At 40.8% G+C, this 24754-nt stretch overlaps 1 protein-coding gene across 10 annotated transcripts in view; it reads left to right on the plus strand.

Moving 5' to 3' along the window:
* Macf1 (microtubule actin crosslinking factor 1) overlaps positions 1-24754 on the plus strand; it is a 329681-nt gene that overhangs the window by 234184 nt on the left and 70743 nt on the right. For 8 of the 10 annotated variants that reach the window (XM_035439636.1, XM_035439635.1, XM_035439637.1 and 5 more), the window contains 9 exons: positions 874-1040; positions 2807-2963; positions 6007-6124; positions 11190-11252; positions 12042-12283; positions 13543-13672; positions 14987-15186; positions 15605-16100; positions 16926-18397. In XM_035439636.1, coding sequence (XP_035295527.1) covers positions 874-1040; positions 2807-2963; positions 6007-6124; positions 11190-11252; positions 12042-12283; positions 13543-13672; positions 14987-15186; positions 15605-16100; positions 16926-18397 — 3045 coding nt within the window. The remainder of the gene's footprint in view (positions 1-873; positions 1041-2806; positions 2964-6006; positions 6125-11189; positions 11253-12041; positions 12284-13542; positions 13673-14986; positions 15187-15604; positions 16101-16925; positions 18398-24754) is intronic. The other 2 variants (XM_035439638.1, XM_035439642.1) reach the window with 1 other exon arrangement.

A 24754-nucleotide genomic window follows, 5' to 3' on the forward strand; every position in this document is an offset into this window, starting at 1 on the left:
TAATTGCTAATTATTTTATCCCTTTATAACAGTGTCAGAGATAGTTTAATTATGAGCAGTATTCATTATGTGTAATATGCAAAAGTTTCACCAAATTCAGTCAATAGGATCCCTTTTAAGCTGTGTCCTATATCCTTTTGACATATTGCCATCAACATAGGACCATCTTCTAATTTCCTTGGCCCATACGTGAAATCAGTTGTTTTCTCCAAGAAGCCTTGCTTGTTGGTCGGGAATGATAATTAGAAACCAAAATCTGGACACTAGGTAAAATAGTTAAGCTATTGGAATGCCATTGCTTCTGGATCCTGTCGCCAGATATTATTAGGAAAATATGAGTATATCATGAAATCATCCTGATTATCCAATAGAAACTCAACACTTTAGGATTCTTCCTTTATTCCACATTGTATCTTCCTTTCTATAGGAAGAACCGTAGGTTCCAACAACCTCATATACAGTATATATATGAGTTTTGAAACAGTGCTGCTTTTTCTACCACAACACACATATTAAATAGAATTGGAGATTATTGTTGTTGTTGTTTTAGCATGTAAAGCTGAACACAAGTTTGCTTCTGTAGACCTAGTGCAGGGGTATGGGGTAGAATCTTGTAAGTTCATGGGCCAGCTAGCCTGTCATGTGCAGCAAGGAACAAAAAAGAGTCCATGTCAAACAAGCTGAAACATGAAGACCTACAATAGAGGTTGTCCTGTGACCTCCACATGAATAATGTGGTATGTGCATGCTCACACTCACAAGAACATACATGCATACACAAACTATGCCATATACACACATGTAGGTGCCCAGAAAGATTAAGAGGAAATAAGATAATGGGTCAGATAATTTAATATATTGCTTGTTCAATAGGAGCTCACTTTGGAAATGGAAGATCAAAAGGAGAACCTAGATACTCTTGAGCACCTAGTTACTGCACTGGGCTCTTCTGGCTTTGCACTGGACCTGTCTCAGCACCAGGACAAGATACAGAACCTCAAGAAGGATTTTATAGAGCTGCAGAAGACAGTTCAAGAAAGGTGAGTGCTCACCTGAGTTGGTCACTGATACAGAATTATTCTTGTCTTGCTATGGGATGAGATGATCTTTATTCCCTTACCATAAAAAGCAGTGTTCAGAACTCTTGCCACTGAGCCCATACAAGAAAAAGTGCCTTTTTGCCAAGCAGTGGTGACTTATGCCTTTAAACGCAGCACTCAGGAAGCAGAGGCAGATAGATTTTTCTGAGTTTGAGGCCAGCCTGGTCTACAGTGCTAGTTCCAGAACAGCCAAGGCTACACAAAGAAACCCTCTCTAAAAAACAAAGCAAAACAAAGCCTCTTTTAGGTAAGCTACCCAATACATTTAATGTTTATTGGTCTCTATGACTAATTGATTCTTCTCTGAATGACTGAAAGTCCAGGTTATCTGAAGCAAACAGAACAAGTTTGAGATATTAAGTAGGATTATGGCTGAATTTAAAATAAAGACAAAAACTAGAGACTTCCCAAGTATGATTATGAGTTATGAGTTATATTTATGGGCTGGAGAGATGGCTCAGCAGTTAAGAGCACTTGCTGTTCTTTCAGAAGACTTATGTTTGGTTGCTAGCACCCACACTATAATTTCAGGGGATCCAATGCCCTCTTTTGACCTCATCAGGCGCATGGTGTACATATAGACAAGCAGGTACATGCATGTACTTGACAATATCTTTTGGATAACATTGAGTTATTTAAGAGAAGTATCTAGATTCTTCTTTTAGCACAAATACAAGAACATATAACATGCTTGCTGGTTTTAGTTTACTGTTAAAAACTCATGATTTCCCATTAGAAGCTTCGCATGGATCTAAGGTCATAAATTAGACTTCTTATCTTGGTTTAGATGCAAATGCATCTAAATATTGATTTAGCAGGTGGCCACCTTGATGACAAGAGGAAAACTTGCTCAAACCAATATTTAGAGCCATGTGTGGTGACATATACTTATAATCTCAGCCCCCAGGAAGTAGGAACAGAATGATCAGGCTTTCAAAACCACACTTGGCTACATATGTAGTAAGTGTGAAGCCAGCATAGGCTGTAAGAAACCCTGCCTCAAAAATAAATATTCAGCAGCAGATTGAGTGACTCAGTTGAGGACAAGGGCCAAGAGGGCTTTTTCTGTTCCCCACTGTTGAAGCTACAGGAGAACCAGGATCTCTGGATTGATCCCTGATAGATATGGCAATTCCTTGATTTATTTTATTTATAGGCATGTGTAGCCTATGGCCTATCATCTAACTTCTGTGAGCCTTAGATTCAGCAATCAAGTCAGATTTCTTTTTAAGGCGTACATACCTGCATGAGTTTATATACAACACATAACTATATACAGGAACCCCCCAGAACCCAGAAGAAGGCTTCTGGAATGAGAATTACAGGTGATTGTGAGCCACCATGTGGATACTGGGAACCAAACCCAGGTCCTCTGGTAAAGCAGTAAGTGCTGTTAACAACTGACCCGTCTCTCCAGCCCTTTGAGTTAGTTCTTGAAAGAGTTGAAGTATAACAGAGCCAGCATTCTTTCCATTGTATCATAGTATCCAAATAGCAGCTCCCTTTCGTTTTCTCACTTTCACTTTAGCCTAGAGTAAGACTAAAGACTTCTCTCCCAAAAAATGTCCAAAGAAGGGCAATAGATTCTTGAGTTTAATGCTTTTCTACATTGTGTGTACAGCCAAACTTACTATAGAAAGGATGGCCCTGTTAGGAAATTGGTGCCTAGAGTCCCAGAATGAGTAACAAAACATTTTTGTTCACAGAGAGAAAGATGCATCATGTTGCCAGGAGCAGTTGGATGAGTTCCGGAAGCTGGTTAGAACCTTCCAGAAATGGCTGAGAGAAACCGAAGGAAATGTTCCACCTACAGAAACTTTCCTGAGTGCTAAGGAGTTGGAAAAGCAGATTGAACACTTGAAGGTATGTAAAGCAAAAGGTCTCCAGGAATCTGGCTATAGTGTAGTTTGAAAATTTATACAAACTGAACTCCAGATATGATATGGAGGTAGCATGAAAAAATCCAATTTATCTGTCCACATAAAAATTCCCTTCTTCATGTGGTCCATATGCCTACCCAGAACTGAGCACAGTAAAATTTCCTATTTCAAAACCAAAACCAAAACCAAAGTCAGGCATGGTGACACATACTTTTAATCTCAGAACTTGGGAAGTGGAAGTAGGAGAAATTCATGTCAGCCTATGCTACTTGAAACATGGTTTCCAAACATCCAACATAGGCTATTTCTTAGATGCCTCTCATGATGTGATAGGAAATTGAAAATACATCATAAAAAAAGATTGGCAAAAGTCCATTTCTTGAGAAATTTTCATTTTGTAGTTGAGAATCATCATTACTTAGGCTTGAGGTTTAGATAGCTACATATGAGCAGCTGACCAGACACTGGGTCAGCAGGCTGGGTGAAAAGAGATGGAGCTCCTCTGTCTCATCAGAAAGAGAAGCACAGGCTTAGAAGACACATTCACGGTTGGAACCAGTCTTCCACTTTGACTCATACTCACACAGCATCTGACTGACTAAGTGCCATGCATTTGTCATTTCTCTCTCAGCAAAGCAAGCTGAGCCAAGAGCAAATGAAAGAGTATTTGGTTACTTCCATAGACTATATGCTAAGAGAATTTGCTGTTAGAATAATCAATGGAGCCAGGCGGAGATAGTGTACACCTTTAATCCTAGGTTGATCTCTGTGAGTTTGAGGCCAGCCTGGTCTACAGATCTAGTGCGGGGACAGGTTCCAAAGCTACACAGAGAAACCCTGGGGCGGGGGGGGGGGGGGGGATCAATGGAAGAAGAGGTTCCTCAACTTTATTAGTTTAGAGAGCCCCTTAGTGTTTCAAGAACAATTTTAAACCATCACCCCAAAGGAAAACCTAATACAACCTAATAATTGCACATGGTAAGTACTCAGATCCAAACAACTTAGTATTTGTTGTTCCCATGTTTTCCAACAAATATCACTGTATATCTCTGAAAATTCTTAAATATTCTGCATGTCAGCACATCATTTTAAGTCTGAAACCCTCAACGATTAGGAGTGATTAATGACTGATTTGACGAGCAGTGACTGCCTGTCAGTTTGAAGTAGTGCATGTAAGCTTGCTAGATATTAATGGTTCTTTGTCTTGATCTGCTGCTGCTCTATAGTTTAGAATCAAAATCAAGCTGAGTCAGCTCCAGTGGTTTCATAGAGCAAGGTGCTGAAGGCTAACACACACCCCTATTCTGGAATAATTAGTGCCTCATTTCTGTGGCAAGCTGTCATGTCCTGGAGATTTAGCATTGCCTGGTCCTTTTGTCCTGTTTGCTAATGGCTTTCTGTAGTTAATTAAACTCTTTCTCAAACCCAACATGAGCTTCCCTTGGTGAATCCACAGTATAGCCTAAGTCTATATTCCTATACATTTCAAATATCTGAATTATCTTTTATTTTCTGGTTATTTCCTCCCTTCTTACACTTCCAAATTGCTGTCTTCACTCAATGCTTCCCTCCGTCTGTATCTCCTCTTGTGCTCTCTCAAAGTTCATCACCTATTCATATTTCTGTAATAACATTTGTTGCATGGTAATGTACTTGATAACCCAAACTCTTAGAGCTATGTCATAATCAGGTATGGAAACTCATGCCTCTAGTCCCAATACTCTGAGGCTAAGGCAGAGGCTTAACGAGGTCAGCCTGGGCTACATAGTAAAATATTTTCTTAAAAACTAAAAACAAGTCCAGTAGAGGCACATACCTTTCATTCTTGTTGGGAGACAGGCAGGTGAGTCTCTGAGTTTGAGGCCAACCTGGTCTACTGGTCTACACTGGGAGTATTACACAGTCAGGATTACATAATATGACCTTGTTTTTTGTTTTGTTTTGTTTTGTTTGCTTGTTTAAAACAATAAAAAAGCCAAACCTGGTGATGGTGGCACAGGCTTTAATCCCAGCATCTGGGAGGTAGAGGCAGTTGGGTCTCTGAATTTGAGGCTGGCCTGGTCTACACAGTGGGTTCCAGAACAGCCACAACTACATAGAGAAACCCAGTCCTGAAAAACCAAAAAAAAAAAAAAAAAAAAAAAAAAAAAAAAAGGGTTAAAAGGCAAAACAGTAAACACCCATAAGTTAGGGCAGGCTGGAATATGTAAGAACTTCATTTCAGAAAAGAAGGAAGAAAAAGAAGAGAGAAAAAACTAAAAATTAAATTAAAAAGTACATCAAAGGGGGAACTATATTATAATCCCATTTATTCTATCTTGTATCCTCAGTGTTGGGATGGTGCCTGGCCAATAATACCTATCAATAAATATTTGATACATGACCAAATGAAACAGAAGTTTCTGAAAATTCTAGAGTATCATTTTTGCATTTCTTGGTTTCTTTCCTTCCTTCCTTCCTCCCTTCCTCCCTTCCTCCCTCCCTCCCTCCCTCCCTCCCTTCCTTCCTTCCTTCATCCCTTCAAGACAAAGTCTTACTATGTAGCTCTGGCTGGTCTAGTACTCATTATGTACACCAGTCTGGCCTTGAACTCACAGAGACCCTCCTGCATCTGCCTCCAAGGTACTAGGATTAAAGGTATGTGCACCACACCCAGTGTGAGCATAGTTTCTTGTCAAAATGGTAAAGGAGTTGCTGGAGAGATGGCTCAGCAGTTAAGAGTTCTTGTTGCTCTTGAGAGGACCCAGGTTTGGTTTCCAGCACTCATGGTGTTTCACAACCATCCGTAACTCCAGTCCCAGGAGATCTAATCCCTCTTTTGCCATGCACATGGAATATATATATATATATACACACACACACACACACACACACACACACACACACACACACACACACACACACACACGCAGGCAAAACACTTATACACTCATAAAATAAAAGGTAGGGACTATGTCTGTAACAGCTGCCCCTACTGCCGAGGAAAAGGCCCAGATGTTACATTTATCAATTTGGCTCTTTAACAGGGTCTTCTAGATGATTGGGCAAGTAAGGGGATTCTGGTGGAAGAAATCAATTGCAAGGGCACATCCTTAGAAAATCTCATCATGGAGATCACAGCACCTGATTCCCAAGCTAAGACGGGTGAGTACAGGTTGTTCGAAGTGCAATGAATGCATGCACCACACTTTACTTGTAGGCTGTGAAGAGGCCTTTTTGTTTTATTAAAATAAAAATGAAAGCTGAATATGGGAAGAAAGAAGACCCATGAAGCACTATTCTCTCATTCTTATCTGCTTCTTACCTTGCTAAACAATGCTGCTCCATTTTATAAAGTTCCTATAAGTTGGTGAACTAGTGGCCTGCTTAGAGCTGTCAAAGAATGTAGAGTTAATTTTCATCCTGCGGAGTTTTTCTGCTTTTAGCAGTAAAAATGTAGGTGTGTTAACATTTTTAAAAAGGGTCAGCCTGGGTGGGTATAAGTATGATGTCTAGGGAGAAGCTTCGTATTTGGAGTCTGTTGGTACATCAGAGACTGGCACATTGCTTTAAAGAGCCCAAATGTTGTGCCCAGTTGCATGGATAATCTTTGGCCATAAACTAATTCTTACAAGCAAAATCAGTATGAGTTCACAGTCATTTACTGATTGTTAGTTGGGATTTAGGTTTTGTTGCCAGATTAAGTACACACCTATAGACATTTAAATACCTAAGGAAAAGTTGTTAGTTTGCTTACTTTTTTTTTTTCTCATGAGAACTATTTTTCTTTAGTACTTTGAAATTGGTTTTATTTATTTGTTTGTTGGAGGGTTTTGTTTGTTTGTTTGTTTGTTTGGTTTTGGTTTTTCAAGATCCAGTTTCTTTCTAAGAGCCCTGGATGTCTTGGAATTCACTTTGGGATTAAAGATGTGAGCTGCCACCACCACCCAGCCTGTAATGGGTTTTTTTGTTTGTTTTGTTTTTGATTTTGGTTTTCAAGACAGGGTTTCTCTGTGTAACAGTCCTGGCTGTCCTGGAATTAGCTGTGTAGACCTCTCAGTCACAGAGATCTGCCTGCCTCCGCCTCCCGAGTGTTGGGATTATGGGTCCATGAGCAACCCCTTGTTCAGGATTAAAGGCATGGTTTTTTGTTTTAAAACAAGGTCTCAATACCTTCATGAAAATCCCACACACACACACATATAGACACACACACACACTTTGTTTGTTTGTTTGTTTTTTGTTGTTTTGTTTTTCAAGACAGAGTTTCTCTGTATTGCTTTGGAGGTTGTCCTGGAACTCACGCTGTAGTCCAGGCTGGCCTCGAACTCAGAGATCCACCTGCCTCTGCCTCCTGGATGCTGGGATTAAAGGCGGGTGCCACCAACGCCCAGCCACACACATATTTTTAAAAGAAAGCAAATGTAATAAAAGTAAATTTAAATTCAGTGTTGTAACACAATATAATCCAAGTATATGCTTAATTTGATACATGCTAAGGAATGGCAGTATTAAAGTTACTATTAAATATTAAAACAGTGTTCTCTACTTTTAAACCATTATGTTTCTGTAGTAGCAGAAAACCATACACACATACATACACATATGCATGTATGTGTATATGAACCACTGAAAATTGTAGCATGTAATACTCTCAAAGCTCACCTGCGGTGTTTAAGATACATTTGTTGACATTGTGTGCCCTGATGTCATATACAGTGCAAAGTGTGCATGTTGTGTGTTCAGAAATAAAGCAGTGCTATGAAACCCAGGTGAGCACTGCCAGAAACTGTTAAGATTCATTACAGGTTTGATTCTGAATTATTTTTTGTTGTTGGAGCATTCAGAAACCTTTTACTCTTAACAAATTTCACAGCTTCACATGTGGCTAAGACCCATGGTTTTGTTGCTGTTTCTTTTTCTTGTTATTTTAGTGAAGTAGGGTCAGGGTTTAATAAAGATATTCTAATGTAGGTTTGAGCTCAAGAATTATGAAACAGGCATTCAGAAAAAAGTAAGATAAATGGAACAGCATGACTCTGGGCTCCTCAAAGGAGAGTCACCCAGATCCACAGATTTAAGAAATTTTACTCCAAAGCCAGTCATAGTGGTACATGCCTGTAATCCCAGCACTTAGCAGGTGGAGGGAAGTGAATCCATACTTCAGGGTTACCCTCAGTCACTTAGGAGATCAGGCTGAGCAACAACAAAAGGAAGACATGCTGTAATGTATAAACCTCTGTTGGTGAATTATCAGCATATGACTAGATCAGGAGTCTGTGACTTGTTTCTATAAATATACAGATAGTAAAAAGACTTACAGACCATATGGTTTTGAGCCTCTACCATTGTGGCATAAAAGCAGCCATGGACAAAGTTTAAATGATGGGTGTAACTGTGTTCCAAATAAAAGTTTATTTTTTAAAACAAAGGGCTATAATTGTCCAGTGGGCTATGATTTGATGGCTCCTGGTCTAAATCGGTTGTTTTTCATGCCTTTTTTAAAAATTAGAAACAAGCTTCTTTTACATGTCAGTCTCAGTTCCCTCTCCCTCCCCTCCTCCCCAACCCCCCACTAACCACCTGTCCCCAACCCCTTTCTGCTCCCCAGGGAGGAAGAGGACTTCCATTGGGGATCTTCAAAGTCTGTCATATCATTTGGAGCAGGGTCTAGACCCTCCCCAGTGTATCCAGGCTGAGAGAGCATCCCTCAATGTGGAGAGGGCTCCAAAAGTCCATTCGTGTACCAGGGGTAAATACTGATCCAGTGGCCCCATAGATTGTCCAGACATCCAAACTGACCTCCTCTTTCAGGGTGTCTGGAACAATCCTATGCTGGTTTCCCAGCTATCAGTCTGGGGTCCATGAGCAACCCCTTGTTCAGGTCAGCTGTTCCTGTGTGTTTCTCCAGTCTGGTTCTGACCCCTTTGCTCATCACTCCTCCCTCTCTGCAACTGGATTCCAGAGTTCAGCTCAGTGTTTAGCTGTGGGTGTCTGCCTCTGCTTCCATCAGCTATTGGATAAAGGCTCTAGAATGGCATATAAAGCACCTTTGTTAGAGTTTTTCTTTGTTTGATCGAATGACAATTTTTTAGGATTCTGAAGGAATGCTGAGGATTAAACCTAAGGCTTCATTTACATAGGTGCTAAATGCTAGTGGTTCTGTCTTAATGGATATAAAAAATTTAAAGTAGGATTATTGGGTGGCAGTTTCATCATGTGATTCCTATAAGCAAGTAGTTGCAAATGATGACAGATGCTTTTAACAGTTTATGATGTTAGAATACTATTAAGTTATAGTGAAAATGATGTGGGGACAGGGGATCATTGTTTCCAAGGTAAGCCACTAAAAATATCTAATAAGTAATTCAATTTTTTTCTTAAACACAGAAAACACCTAAAACTAACATTGAAGACAAAAGGCACCTCAAACTTGACATCTTCATGACCCTGAATGTTTAGAATTCTGTGATTATACAATTCTCTCCTGATGAGAATTTGTTTGACCTTTTTTATATATACCTGATGCTATTGCTGTTTTCCTTTGTATAGTAGTATACAGCAGGGGTCATATACAGATTTCAATATTATAAAATATTACCAAAGAGCTATGACCTTTACAATCAATGACACTGAAAAATATGTTTAAAAATATACATACACACACCTGTCACTGAAGTAGCAAGAGCTGTCCATTCTCCACAAAAGCAGCATGTATGGATTGTAGCTAGCAAAAGAAACTGAGGTTGCCATAGATTAAGACTCACATAGGAATTAGTGATTGTCTTGATCAGTACTCTCATGACTAGTCTACTTTGTTTTCTGTGATCATATCATTGCAATGGAAAATGGTTTTCTGTTAGTTCCATTTTTTAATTGAAAATACTTGAATATTAATATTTAAGAAACATATACCTGTCAGGCAGTGGTGGCTCACACCTTTAATCCCAGAAGTTGGAAGGCTGAGACAGGTGGATGGATCTCTGTGAGTTCAAGGCCAGCCTGGTCTACAGGCTGGCCTGGCACTCGCTCTATAAACCAAGCTCCAAAGCTATACAAAGAAACCGTGTCTCAAACCCCCCCTCCAAAAAAAGAGAAAGAAAGAAAGAAAGAAAGAAAGAGGAACATATACCTACTGCTCTAACAGCTGTGTTTTATTTTAATCTTAGGTAAGACTTAGCACCATGTAAATAATACACAGAGGAGTTCCTCCTGGCCCCCTTTCTGTTTTTTTCCTTTTTCTTATTTATTTGTTTATTTGGGGTTTTTTCAAGGCAGTGTTTCTCTGTGTGTGGCTTTGGCTGTCCTGGAACTCACTCTGTAGACCAGGCTGGCCTCAGACTCACCAAGATTTGCCTGCCTCTGCCTCCCAAGTGCTGGGATTAAATGCATGTGCCACAACTGGCGTTTTTTCTTTTTTAAATACTGGAGCTAAAACCTAGGGCTTGTATGTGTCAAGCAAGTGCTCTCCTACTGAGTTATAATCCCAATCAAATTCTGTCCTTTTAACTTAGCATTGTGTCATGAATATTTCTCTGTTTTCTCCATAATCTTAATATTCCATAACCTGATTTATACTTAAATTAGAAATGCCTCCAAAATAAAAGGAAGAAATTTAAGGAGAATATAAGTGAAACTGTGGCAATTAGAAACAGGACCAGATGCCCAAAGGAGAATTTTTAGAATGCTTATGAGCCATATTTTTCAATGCTTTAATCTGTTTTCTGGTAGAGCCAAAAGATGCCATGAAGAAAAAATACGTAACTTCCTATAGAAACAATATAAGAAGTGTTTTTTAGTAACCCTACTTTTTATGTTCTTAATTGTGCTTCATGTTCACTTCTTTTACAATGACTGACTGATATTAAAGGTATTGTTTTAACCATTCCAAAATGTGACAGATACCATTCTAAAGACTATGATTTTAACAATACTTGCTTCACAAAATCAAGAAAGGTTCCAAGGAATCCAAGGTGAAGATTTAAGATGAGTTCTTATTTCTATAGAAAGGGTTACAAATCATTACTGCAGGGAACTGAAACATCACAAGTGACAATTTGTTGCCTGGCAGCTAAAGTGACCTGTCTTTTTCCACGAGCTGTTGTCTTGTGCTGTGTTAACTTTCTGATACCCAACCTTAAAACTCGAGCCTGAGAAGAAAAATGCTGTGCCTATATGTATTCCTAACACGTTGGTCTTGCCCTGTTTGTCTCCCTGTCCTTCTACTCAGGTTCCATACTACCCTCTGTAGGAAGCTCTGTAGGCAGTGTAAACGGATACCACACCTGCAAAGGTGAGAACCTCATTTCAACAGTGCCTTCTTGTTGGGTGTGTTACAGTGTTCATGTTTGCTATGTTTGTGGTTCAATATGTGTGAATTAACAGCTGCCAAGAGGGGCATGAGGGTGAAAATATGGAGCGGAGCAACTGTGGTTCCTCCCTGTTTCCTGGCTATAGACTGAACAGGTTGGCATCCTGGAACTAAAAGTAATGAGCAAACCATACTGGGCCACCAGACTAGCTCCGCAAGGAAAGATCTTCCAGAAGGTGTATATGGAGTTTCTAAAAATAGACGTAGTGGTATTGCTCTCTAGGCCCAGCACTTGGGAGGTAGAGGCAAGGCAGTTAGGAGTTCAGGCTTTGCTAGCCTTTGTTATATCAGACTATCTCAAAACAAAACAAGCTAGTGTAGTGGCAATCTCCCCCAGTCTCCTGCTGAAATAGTCTCAAACTATTTCTCAGCAGTTTAAAGAAGAGAGAACAAAAGAATGTTCCAAGTTGATTAATCCCAGCAGTATGCCAAAGTGACATCTTACTTTACTTCCTCACTTCTGTCCTTCCCATATTTATTCAGCATTTTATGGCATATATCTTTGTGTAAAATGCCAAAGCAAGAAAGCAGATTAATATAGTGTTCCTTTACTGTGTGTATTTAAACAGGAACTTTGATGTAATTTAGAGGAAGGCAATTGATAGTTGACTAAAAGAATTAGAAGAGATGCTTAATCCTGACAAATCATTTAGGAATGAGAAATGAAGGGGAGCAGGATTACCAATCTCATTGTTGTCTCTCTGAAACTAGATCTTACAGAGATCCAGTGTGACATGTCTGATGTAAATTCAAAGTATGAGAAACTGGGAGAAGTGCTTCGAGAACGCCAAGAAAGCCTTCAGGCTGTCCTCAGCAAAATGGAGGAGGTTCAGAAAGAAGCGAGTTCTGTATTACAGTGGTTAGAATCAAAAGAGGAAGTTCTGAAAGCCATGGATGCCTCTTTGTCTCCAACCAAGACAGAAACAGTAAAAGCCCAAGCAGAAACTAACAAGGTACTGTGTTTACTAGTGAGTTGCATTCCAGCAGTATTAGAAGAGGCTCCTACAGGTGCTCCTGTCCCAGTCTAGGGCCTGAGCCTGAATGGAATCAGCTCTTGAATGTAATTGGTGGTATGTTAGCCCTCATTTTTAACATACCTCACTCAAGTCTCTGTGAGAATTTTTGTTACCTATTGTTATGATTCAGATTCAAAAAATGGAAAAAAAAGACATGCTTGCAAAAGGAGGCTTGATTCCCCCCCCCACACACACATTATTAGCTCATTGAGAATTGAGTCTTTTTTCCATGTAATGCTACCAGATAGCTAAGCCTGTCTCATCTAGGCATCTTTGCATTGTATTTATTCTTAAGATTGAAATGAAAAGGGCTGGAGAGATGGCTCAGCAGTTAGGAGCACTTGGTGCTTTTACAGAGGAACCAGGTTCAGTTCCCAGCATGCACATGGTGTCTCACAACTCTGGTTCCATGGGATCCAGCTCTCTCTCTGGCTTTACAGCACCTGACACACATGTGGTGTGCATGAATACAGCAAACAACTACTCATACATAATAATTATAGTGTTTTAAAATTTGAAATGTGGACTGAAGAAATAGTCAGAAAATATAAGAACATAGACATTTTCTTATGAGAAATTTTCTCCAAAATTTTAAGTATCCCAATTGAGCATGGCATGTCAGCTCTCCAGCTACCAAAATATTGCCATCTTCTTATCTTGGCACTCCCAATTAATAATTGTGTTTCATTGATGTATTGTACTTAAATCAACTTAGATCCCACCATTTTCTCTTTCTTTTTTCTTTTACTTTTTTAAAATTTATTTTATGTACCAACCACAGTTTTTCCTCCCTCCTCTCTTCGCATTCCCTCCTCCCGCCTCCCCTCTACACCCTCCTTCCCCCCCTGCCCAAATCCACTCCTCCATCCGCACTAGGATGGGTTAAGGCCTCCCATGGGAATCAACAAAGCATGGCACATCAAGCTGAGGCAGGACCAAGCTCCTGCCCCCTGCACAAGGCTGAACAAGGCAGCCCACCACAGGGAATAGGTTCCAAAGAGGTCTCACTGCTAGGAGATTTCACCATTTCCATTTTAGAGTAAATACTGAAGCTAAGTAAATGGAAGAAGCCATATATATGGGGTGAGAACAATGGAGACTTCCCATCTAGTCAATCTTCCAAATCATTTCTACCACACCCAACACTGTGTTTCCACCCTAGAATCTCATGGCTTGTATGCTATGCTTTCTCCTAGGCTTTCCTGGCTGAATTAGAACAGAATTCCCCTAAAATCCAGAAAGTAAAGGAAGCTCTGGCTGCGTTATTAGGGACATATCCCAATTCACAAGAAGCAGAAAACTGGAAGAAAATGCAAGAGGAACTCAGTAAGTCATCACAGGGATGTTTTATACTTTATATTTGTCTCCAAAGCAAATTGAAAATCTCAGTACACCTCTAAAGCTGGAATTAGTTTCAATTAGCTTTTGAAAACAAGCAAAGGCCTGTCTCTCTAGGACTAGAAAATGACCTGGAGAGGGAAAATTTTAGAAAAAAAGTCACCAGAAATCTGGTTTTCTAGGACAAATCAAGCTGATAGTCTACTCTGATCAGAAGTTTAAGAGAATATTGAGGATAAAAATAGAAGTAGAGCCTGGCGTTGGTGTCGCACGCCTTTAATCCCAGCAGAGGCAGAGGCAGGCGGATTTCTGTGAGTTCGAGGCCAGTCTGGTCTCCAGAGCAAGTGCCAGGATAGGCTCCAGAGCCTACACAGAGAAACCCTGTCTCAAAAAACACAAACAAACAAACAAAATAGAAATAGGAAGTGGTGACCCATGCCTTAATCCAGTACTTGGTGGTAGAAACAGGTAGTTCTCTGTAAATCTGAGCTAGCCTGGTCTTCATAGCAAGTTCCAGTCCAGTCTACATAGTGAGATCCTATATACAAAACAAAACTTGGGCTTAGAGAGCAGGCTCAGTGGCTACAGGCACATAGTGCTCTTTTAGCGGAACAGAGTTTAGTTTACAACACCCATGCTGGGCAACTCACAGCCTTCTGTAACTCAAGCTCCATCACCTCTGGCCTCTGAAGAGCACTGCACTCATGTGCACATACCCACACACTGACATACATAATTAAAATTAAATTAAAAGAGAAATGGGAGATTAATAAAGAGATAAAGTATGTGTTCATAGGATTTAACTACATGTAAGTGAATGTTTGTAACATTTCATGGAAAATGTTTATAATGTATATTATATGTAATAAATAAAATATTTAATCTGTCTTACAGTATGTGGGGGAGAGGAGGGCTTCCATTCAGTTTTATCAGTGTAGTTTCTTGTTATTGCCAGCACAATGAAGATGCAGAACTATTTGTATTATTTTAGTTCTTAAATATTTTAAGTGTTTTTGGGTTTTTTTTTTTTTTCCCCTTGAGGCAGGGTATCTCTGTGGCTTTGGAGGCTGTCCTGGAACTAACTCTTATAGACCAGACTGGTCTCCAGAGATTCCCCCTGCCTCTGCCTCCCAAGTGCTGGGATTAAAGGCATGTGCCACCACCGCCCGGCTTGTTTTTTTGTTTTGTTTTGTTTTAGTTTTTAAACACGTTAAATAATGGCTCTTGTGTCATTTCCTGTAGTATATAAGGGATACAGCTTGGGGAGCAGGCCAACTACATTCTCTCATTTCCTCTCAACAGATTCCCGATGGGAAAAGGCCACTGAGGTTACTGTGGCTCGCCAAAAGCAGCTTGAGGAATCTGTAAGCCATCTGGCCTGCTTCCAGGCTGCAGAATCCCAGCTCCGCCCTTGGCTGATGGAGAAGGAATTGATGATGGGAGTTCTGGGACCCCTGTCTATTGACCCCAACATGCTGAATGCACAGAAACAGCAGGTCCAGGTGAGCAATGTAGATGAGTGTTTAGAGCAAAGAAATAGGAGTCATGGAATTTGGGTTTAAATGCTACTCTTGGTAAGTAGATTTCATTATGACTCCCAGACAAGGTTCTCTTTCCTTAGGTTTTGTTTTTGTTTTTCAACACAGCGTTTCTCTGGGTAGCCTTGGCTGTCCTGAAACTTGCTCTATAGACCAGGCTGTTTTTGAACTCACAGAGATTCCCCCTGCTTCTGCCTCCTAAATGCTGGGATTAAAAGAGTGCACCACCACAGCCTGTCATATTAAGCAATCTTAGTAGTCTGGTCCCTGGGGTTTTCTGGCTCATTTTCAAAATGGGCTGGCATAATCCAAACTCAGTTTTTGTTTTGACACTGCTTTTAGATCTGTTTTCTCTGACATCTCCATGTCATTTCTGTTTCAGTTTATGCTGAAGGAATTTGAAGCACGAAGGCAACAGCATGAGCAGCTGAATGAGGCAGCTCAGGGCATCCTAACAGGTCCTGGGGATGTCTCTCCATCCACCAGCCAAGTACAGAAAGAACTCCAGAGTATCAATCAGAAGTGGGTTGAGCTCACTGACAAGCTTAACTCCCGGTCCAGCCAAATTGATCAAGCTATTGTTAAAAGTACCCAGTACCAAGAATTGCTCCAGGACTTATCAGAAAAGGTGAAAGCAGTTGGACAGCGACTGAGTGGCCAATCAGCCATCAGCACCCAACCTGATGCCGTGAAGCAGCAACTAGAGGAGACCAGTGAGATTCGATCTGACTTGGGACAATTAGACAATGAGATTAAGGAGGCTCAGACACTGTGCGATGAACTCTCACTGCTCATTGGTGAGCAGTACCTCAAGGATGAGCTGAAGAAACGTTTGGAGACAGTCACTCTGCCGCTCCAAGGCTTAGAAGACCTTGCAGGTGAGCTGAAGTGAGAACAGCAAGCAAAAGGAATGGCACAGCAGACCAAGAGTCTAGAATGACCCTTAAGTAGCTTTTCAGAGCTAGCATAATGTTCACCTGTCCTTACTTCCAGTAACCATGAGAATTGTTGTGGTTATTATCCAGTGATCATTAGCATATATGGAGCTTCACATAACTTAACATAGTCCAGAGATAGACGCTCTAACATTACATCATCTAGCCTGCAGGCATTCATGTCCAGTCATGTACTAATGGGTGGAGTTCTATATACACTTTAACTGTAGCACTTGTTTCTGTATGTTGTTAATGGGCATACATATCCCTGACTCTATTATGCAAGTTATAATGTATTCTGCAATTTTTAAGATTTTTTTAAAAAATTTAATCATTTGCTTACATGTAGTATCTATAGAGACCAAGATGGGGTGTCTAATCCCCTGGAACTAGAGTTACAAGAAATGAGCTGCCATGTTAGTGCTAGGAACCAAACATGGGTTCCTCTACAAGAGCAGTTAGTGCTCCTAACTGCTGAACCATCTCTCTACCCTATTTTGGACTTTTTTTTTTTTTTTAAAGAAAAATTTTGTCATTAACTTGTTCCTCTTCTGGATTTCGAGTTTTTATTAAGTTAGACATGTCAGGTTATGTTACATGGTTGATAAGAGAATTGAGTATATGTATAGGAGCCTAGCTTTATACTTATTTTTATTGTAGATTCTCGATCTTTGTTTCTGTGCTTAAGATTAGACCATACCCTGTTAGCAAACATTTTACATCCCATGTTCATGCTTGATTGATTTTAATTTCATTTTCTTATGTCAGCTGATCGCATGAACAGACTCCAGGCAGCTCTCGCCAGCACCCAGCAATTCCAACAAATGTTTGATGAGCTGAGGACCTGGTTGGATGAAAAACAAAGCCAGCAAGCAAAAATCTGCCCAATTTCTGCAAAATTGGAGCGACTCCAGTCTCAGCTACAAGAGAATGAGGAGTTTCAGAAGAATCTTAATCAACATAGTGGTTCCTATGAGGTGATCGTGGCTGAGGGGGAGTCTCTACTGCTTTCTGTGCCTCCTGGGGAAGAGAAAAAGACTTTACAAAACCAATTGGTTGAACTCAAAAGCCACTGGGAAGATCTTAGTAAAAAAACTGCAGACCGACAGTCTAGGCTCAAGGACTGTATGCAGAAAGCTCAGAAATATCAGTGGCATGTGGAAGACCTTATACCCTGGATAGAAGATTGCAAGGCCAAGATATCTGAGTTGCGGGTTACTTTGGATCCAGTACAGCTGGAGTCCAGCCTCTTGAGGTCAAAGGCTATGCTGAGTGAGGCAGAGAAACGCCGTTCCCTGCTAGAAATACTGAATAGTGCTGCTGACATCCTGATCAATTCTTCAGAAGTAGATGAAGATGAGATTCGGGATGAGAAGGCTGGACTCAACCAGAACATGGATGCCATTACAGAGGAGCTGCAGGCCAAAACGGGCTCTCTAGAAGAAATGACTCAGAGGCTCAAGGAGTTCCAGGAAAGCTTTAAGAACATTGAAAAGAAGGTTGAAGGAGCCAAACACCAGCTTGAAATCTTTGATGCTTTGGGCTCTCAAGCCTGTAGCAACAAGAATCTGGAAAAGCTAAGAGCTCAACAAGAAGTGCTGCAGGCTCTAGAGCCTCAGGTAGACTACCTGAGGAACTTCACTCAGGGACTTGTAGAAGATGCTCCAGATGGTTCTGATGCTTCCCCACTCGTGCATCAAGCTGAGGTTGCCCAACAGGAGTTCTTAGAAGTGAAGCAACGGGTGAACAGTGGTTGCCTGGCCATGGAAAACAAGCTAGAGGGGATTGGGCAGTTTCACTGTCGAGTCCGAGAAATGTTTTCTCAATTGGCTGACCTAGATGATGAGCTAGATGGCATGGGAGCCATTGGTAGAGACACGGATAGCCTCCAGTCACAAATTGAGGATGTACGAATATTCCTTAACAAAATCCAAGCCCTCAGGTTTGACATAGAGGACTCTGAAGCGGAATGCCGAAAAATGTTGGAGGAAGAGGGGACTTTGGACTTACTAGGTCTCAAGAGGGAGCTAGAAGCCCTTAACAAACAGTGTGGTAAACTGACAGAGAGAGGGAAAGCTCGCCAGGAACAGCTAGAGCTCACCCTGGGCCGAGTAGAGGACTTCTATAGGAAACTGAAAGCACTCAGTGATGCCACAGCAGCTGCGGAGGAGGGCGAAGCACTCCAGTGGGTTGTGGGGACTGAGGTGGATGTCATCAATCAGCAACTGGCAGATTTTAAAGTAAGTTTTACCCTCTTTTTTTTTTTTTTCTTACTAATGCTTAAAATTTAAATAGTAATTGAGAGTATATTTTTCACTTTGGTCCCTATTTCCTTGTTCTCACTTCTATTACCACCAAAGCACATTGTATGGAGACTGAGTCTCTTAGATGTCTAACGAGATGGCTTCAAGCATTTTTCTGTTGTTTCTTTCCATTTTTATAACCAGTTAAGGATATGGAAGAAAGTGCTTATGCCTTGTCTTTTAGTCTAAGACTCTCCTCATGATTTCTCAAACTTTCAGATTAACTGATTTGGTAACTGTATTCATGGTCCTGTTTTTCAAACTGAGCTATGAGTCATCTCCTGAACTGTTAATTTTGTACACATTTCAGGGAGACTTTATTGATGTATTATGAAACAATGTAAGGTTTCATGAATTATTAAGTGAAACATTGAGTCAAAGAAATCTCTGACTTGCAACAAGCAGCCTATGAATCCTCCCAAGACTCCTCAAGTACAAGTTTCTTTACCTATAAGAGAGTTTGAGAAGTTCTGCCTTAATTGCAAAATGTTTAGTCCTTTACCATAGTTAGTCTTTTTGGTACTGAAATTTTGTGAGTCTAAATCAAAATAACAGGAGTTGATCAAATTACTGGACCCCCAAGTGTGGATTTGCTAGTCAGGTGCTTACATGTTGGGTCTTGGCTCAAGATTACTGTAGTTACAGACACCCAAAAGTGCCTCATTCTACTGGCATACCCTTTATGGCACAAGGAATAGATTTGGAAATAATATATGTAGCACGTCGTTCTATCACCAATGCTGATTATTCCCACAGATAACACTGCTGCCATCAGAATATAAAGTGAGGACATGGTAGAACATGCCTATAATCTCAGGTGTTAGGCAGCCGAGACAGCATCACAAGTTCTAGTACAGTCTTTATAGCAAGACCTCATCTCAAAAAGGAGGAAGGGACTACTGGCACCAAAACAGAGGCACATTGACCCTGGGAGATTATAGCGTTATAGACCAGATCCTAGTGTGACTTAGGCAGAAGCCACATTTGGAGATAGTGTAATTTGTAGCTATAAAAGATTATCATGGGGGCTGGAGAGGTGGCTCAGAGGTTAAGAGCACTGACCTGACTGCTCTTCCAGAGGACCTGAGTTCAATTCCCAGCAACCACATGGTGGCTCACAACCATCTGTAATGGGATCTGGTGTCCTCTTCTGGTATGCATGCATGCAGATAACTGTATACGTAATAAACAAACAAAAAAAATAAATAAAATCTTTAAAAAAAAAGAAATATAAGACTGTGTAAGGTAGGTTTAAAAAAAAGATCATCATATTTGAGTAGTTTCTTGGTAGAGAAAATACTGTTTCATTGGCAATGTGGCAAATTTTTATGTGTATTTAAGTATTGGGCTCCAACTTGCTGGGCAAGTATTCTGAGCTTTGACCCCAGCTTGCCCCATTTTTTCAGCATGGTATTATTTTTTCTAAAGAGGGCAGGTTGACATTAGAAGATATTGTTCTCTTATGGTGATATTTTCAAGGACTCAGAAAATACTTGGGGCTACTAGGTAGTAAATTTTCCTGAGTCACTATAGTCTGAGTGCCTACAAAGTGCTTGTTTGGGGTTTCTCCATGTTATACTGGCCAGATTGGCTGTCTATATAAATATATAGTGAGATAATTTTGGATTGGCTATCTATATAGATATACAGTGAGGAGGTAATTTTGGATTGGCTATCTATATAGATATATAGTGAGGAGAAAATTTTGGATTGGCTGTCTGTATAGATATATAGTGAAATAATTTCCCCCTCTACCACGATTTAAGTATTACATTGTACTTTCTGTATAGATGGGTTCAACTAACTGCAGATTGAAAATATTTTCGAAAAAACCCAAAGAGTAGAAAATATCAGTATAACAATGAAAAATAAAATAAATTTTAAAACAATATAGCATAACAAGTATATTGCATTAGGTATGATTTAAGTAGATGAGAAGACACAAATACCATGTCACTTTTTAAAATGGTCTTGAAAATGTGTGAACTTGGGCAAGCATGGGGGTTCTGAAGCCATCCCCTGAAGGGACACCATGTGTACTACTGCTGTCACTTTTGCAGCCGTTGCTGGGTCTGCCTGTAGCCATCTAACCGGCAGTGAGCTAGAAAATGAAGTAAACAAGCCTATGAGAATCGTTGGCCAGGCATGACTGGACATGACTGTAATTACAACACATGGCAAGCCTGTGGTTGGGAGATCATGAGTTCAGGCCAGTCTGGGATATATATCAATCATCCAGCTATGCTGCAACCTCTTAATACAGTTCCTCATGTTGTGGTAACCCCCACCCATAAAGTTATTTTTGTTGCTACTTCATAACTGTAAATTTTGGACACGCATTGATGGTCCATGCCTTTAATCCTAGCACTCGGGAAGCAGAGGCAGGTGAGTTCAAGACCAGCCTGGTCTACAAGAGCTAGTTCCAGGACAGCCTCCAAAGCCACAGAGAAACCATGTCTCGAAAAACCAAAAACAACAACAGCAAAACTGTAAATTTTACTGTTATGAATCATGATGTAAATAATCTACTATTTAGAATATCTTATATGCGACCTCTGTGAAAGTGTCATGACCCACAGTTTGAGAACCACTGGTATTGAGAAATGTTCTGGATTTTGATGAAGCTGAAAGATTCACTGCTCATTCCTGCTTTTGTGTATATAGCATGTTAGTTCCCTTAGAGTTCAGTAGCTGCTTAGCTAGCTTCTTTGTTTTCTAAGAATTACCTTCCTACCACTGAATATTATGGTTATAAATGCTGGAATCAATCAGTTGGCTGGGTACTGGCAGGGTGTTTATCTACAGGGTGGAGGTGTTGACAAGGCAAGCCAAATGTGAAGGGAGGAGGGTGCTGAAATGTTTTATTGAAGTCTATAGGTACTTACTATAAAATGGTCAGTACCCGCTCCCCACCACCCCAGGCTGGAGGTCAACTCAGAATCCTGTTCACTAACATTCCTAATAGGGAAGTGTTTTTTGCCTCCTCCCAGCAGAGGACTTTGGTCAGGAGGGAGGAGTACTCTCTTGGCTGAGCTCTTGGGAAATGAAAACAATGAGAGAGGGAAACTGTCCGTCAGTTTCCCAGCCCTCTAGAATTTGCCTTTTGGACCTATTCTAAGGATTGAATCATTTTCATGATGGGAGTAACTGTTGAGTTTCTGGATTAATGTGTTGTAGTTCAGCAGTTAACTAATCTTCCCTTGCTCCAGCAGCAGATCAGAGTCATAAAGGTTGACTCAGCTTTCAGATGCAAATTGTCCTCAATAAGAAAAAAAATCAGGTGAAGATAGATATTAAAAGGAATTTTAGTTTAAAGTTTTCTTTTTAATAGGATCACCCTTTAGCATAGACTGAGAGAAGACAAGAACCCTTGAGGCAGAAACATAGGCCAACTTTGACCTGGCTAACTCCCCTGGGGATAGCCTGATAGTCCAGTCTATGGAGAGCCTCAGGCTTCCTTTGGACGGACAGCAGTGCTGATAAACCCAGAGGTTACAGTTAGTCTTTGGGAAATGCTTTCCATGATGGGGAAAAGCTAGAAGTTACTATTCCTAGGAAAGGTTTTCCTTTGATTGCCTGTGGTGACTTATAGAGTCTGGTTGGCTGGTGGGTATCCTCAGACACCAGCAGAGTCCTTTCTACCCTAAGCAAGGAAAGTCTCAGCCATTTGCATTGACATGGTCACATACCCACTTCTCCCATTCTGTGGGAAATAGAAAGGAAGAGGCCTTTCCAGAAACCATAACTAGAGCATGTTTTCAGAAAATTGTGAGGAGAAGCTGTTAGCTGATCTCTTCAGGAAATCCTGTTTCTGATTATTGAGGAAAAGGAATTGTGTATGCCTAACAGGAGATTAATAAGAAAGGAGGGACCTTTGTTTATAACACTGAAACTTAAGCCAAAGAATTCCCCTAGTGTGGCCTTCCTGGGAAGGGTAGTGAGAAAAAACAAACAAACAAAAAACTATTGAATCTGGTGGTTAACAAGAGGCTTTCCTCAATTAGAAACCATCTATAGATTTGTTAAGAATTGACATCATGCTGAGTCCTAACTTCACCTCTCCTTATACCCCTGTTCCTCATCACACTGATGAAGAGCATCTGGAGAACTGCGTGTGTGTCGTTTGGGTTTCATGCCTGTGATTAGGATAAACTATAGACTTAAGAATCTCCTTAGGGTCTGTTAAGTTTCCCACAATTACTTAATATCACAATTACTAATATCACCTATGTCACTTAATATCATCCAAGCCAATCATCAGTCTTTTTGTTTTGGTTTTGAGATAGGGTGTCTTGTAACTCAGGCTAGCCTTGAACTTCTCATCCCCCTTATTTACTTCACCTGCTGAAATTACAGGCTCCACACCCAGTTTTACAGGATGCGAGGCATGGGACCAGGGCTTTGTGTATGCTGGGCAAGTAGTCCACCTATTGAACTTTATCACCAACCCCCAGACTTTCCCTTTCTCATTTTTTGAGGCTGGCCAGCAGGATATAGGTACAGCAGCAGGCTTGCTAGCACTGTTCTCTCCTAACTCAGTGGTTCGCAACCTCCCTAATGCTACAACTTTTTAATATAGTTCTGTATGTTGTGGTGACCACCCTCCCAACCATAAATTTATTTCATTGCTACTTTGTAGCTATAATGTAAATATCTGATTTGTGACCCACAAATGGGTCAAGACCCACAGGTTGAAAACCACTATCCTAACTCAAGCTGAGCAGAGTTGAATGATACTTGCAGCTTCTGTCTGACAAAGTTGGATAGCCTTCTAGCAAACCAAAGCAAGAAGCTCTTCAGTCGCAGTCCTTTGACTTTTTCCCCTTGTGGTAAACAAGGTTAGACAGCCTCATATGTGCACAAATGAAAACCCTTGGATGATGGAGCCCAGTATGGTGCTGAAAGATTGCCAGTTTGTAGATATTTGTCCATTCTTTTCTCCATAGAACAAAGGTATTATCAGCCTGTCCAAGGTTTGCTAGTTAGTACACCTGCCTGAGAATGAGTCACTAGCCGATAAAGCAAATGAGGTCAGCATTATCTACCTGCCTTGGGGGAAAAGGGAAATGAAACCAGGGAAAACCTGTCTATCACCTGAGGGGGTTGGACACACCCTTCAAAGCTGCCAATCACAGGCAGACTTTGGCCTGTCACCACCTTCTCCCTTACTTAGTGCTAACTGAACCTTCGCCTGTTTTGAGTTTTTTGTTTGGTTTTGTTTTTCTTTATTTCTTCTCCAAACAAGCATACTGCAGTGCTACTCCAATGGTAACTGGGGTCCAAGGAAGAAAATACCTGAAAGTGAGCGGTCCTCACCTTCAGCTTGTACACATTTTAAACTGGATTGTTTTTTGTTGTGGGGAGCTGTCTTGCTCATTGGAGAGTGCTGAGCAGCATCTCTACATGTATGTACTAGCAGTAGTAACTTCCCACTTGTAAGAACCTGATATTCCCAGAGGCCTCCTGGAAGGCAGAGCTGCCATCTTTAGAACGTCTGCTCTGGGAGAACATTGCCTCAGTTGGATTGGGTACTAGCTGATTAACTTAAATATTTGTATTGCAGGCAACCTCCTGGTAATCTGATTATGACTGTGTGTTAGCAACACTGCCTCTAGGTCAGCCTGCCTTCAGACCAGCTCTGGAGCCTTTGTTTTTCTGGTGATAATCTATGCCTGGCTGAAAATCTCCCAGACACTTTCCTTGGCGTGTGAGATTTATATGCAGTTGTTGGTGCAGGTGTTTAGCTAATGAGGCATTTCCAAAGAGGAGCTTCCTTGGTGGAAATGATCCAGGGTGCTTCCTTGTCCTGTGCCTTTTGTTTGTTTGTTTGTTTGTTTTCGAGACAGGGTTTCTCTGTGACTTTGGAGGCTGTTCTGGAACTCGCTCTAGGCTGGCCTTGAACTCAGAGAGATCCGCCTGCCTCTGCCTCCCAAGTGCTGGAAATAAAGGCGTGCGCCACCAACGCCCGGCTTTTGTCCTGTCCCTTTAAGAGGAGATTATAGTATGTCAGTTGTTCTCTGGAGCCAACCCAAAGTTTGGCTGCTGGTATTTATAGCCTTATGTGACCACCCTCCACCCCTCACCCCCAGAATTCCAATGCACTGTAATAACCCTCTCCACCTCCACTACCAACTGAATGGGAAGGAGGCAAAAGAACTTTTTGCGGTATGTCGAACCCTTTCACAGACTTGCAGAACTGCACAGTTTATTGCTACGTCTAGGAATAGCAATAGTGGTCTCAGCCTTAGCTTGCCTTTAAAAAAAAAAAAAATGAAGCCAGATTCAGTGGTGTGT

Source organism: Cricetulus griseus, chromosome 2, assembly GCF_003668045.3.
Source record: "Cricetulus griseus strain 17A/GY chromosome 2, alternate assembly CriGri-PICRH-1.0, whole genome shotgun sequence".
NCBI classification, from domain to species: domain Eukaryota; kingdom Metazoa; phylum Chordata; class Mammalia; order Rodentia; family Cricetidae; genus Cricetulus; species Cricetulus griseus.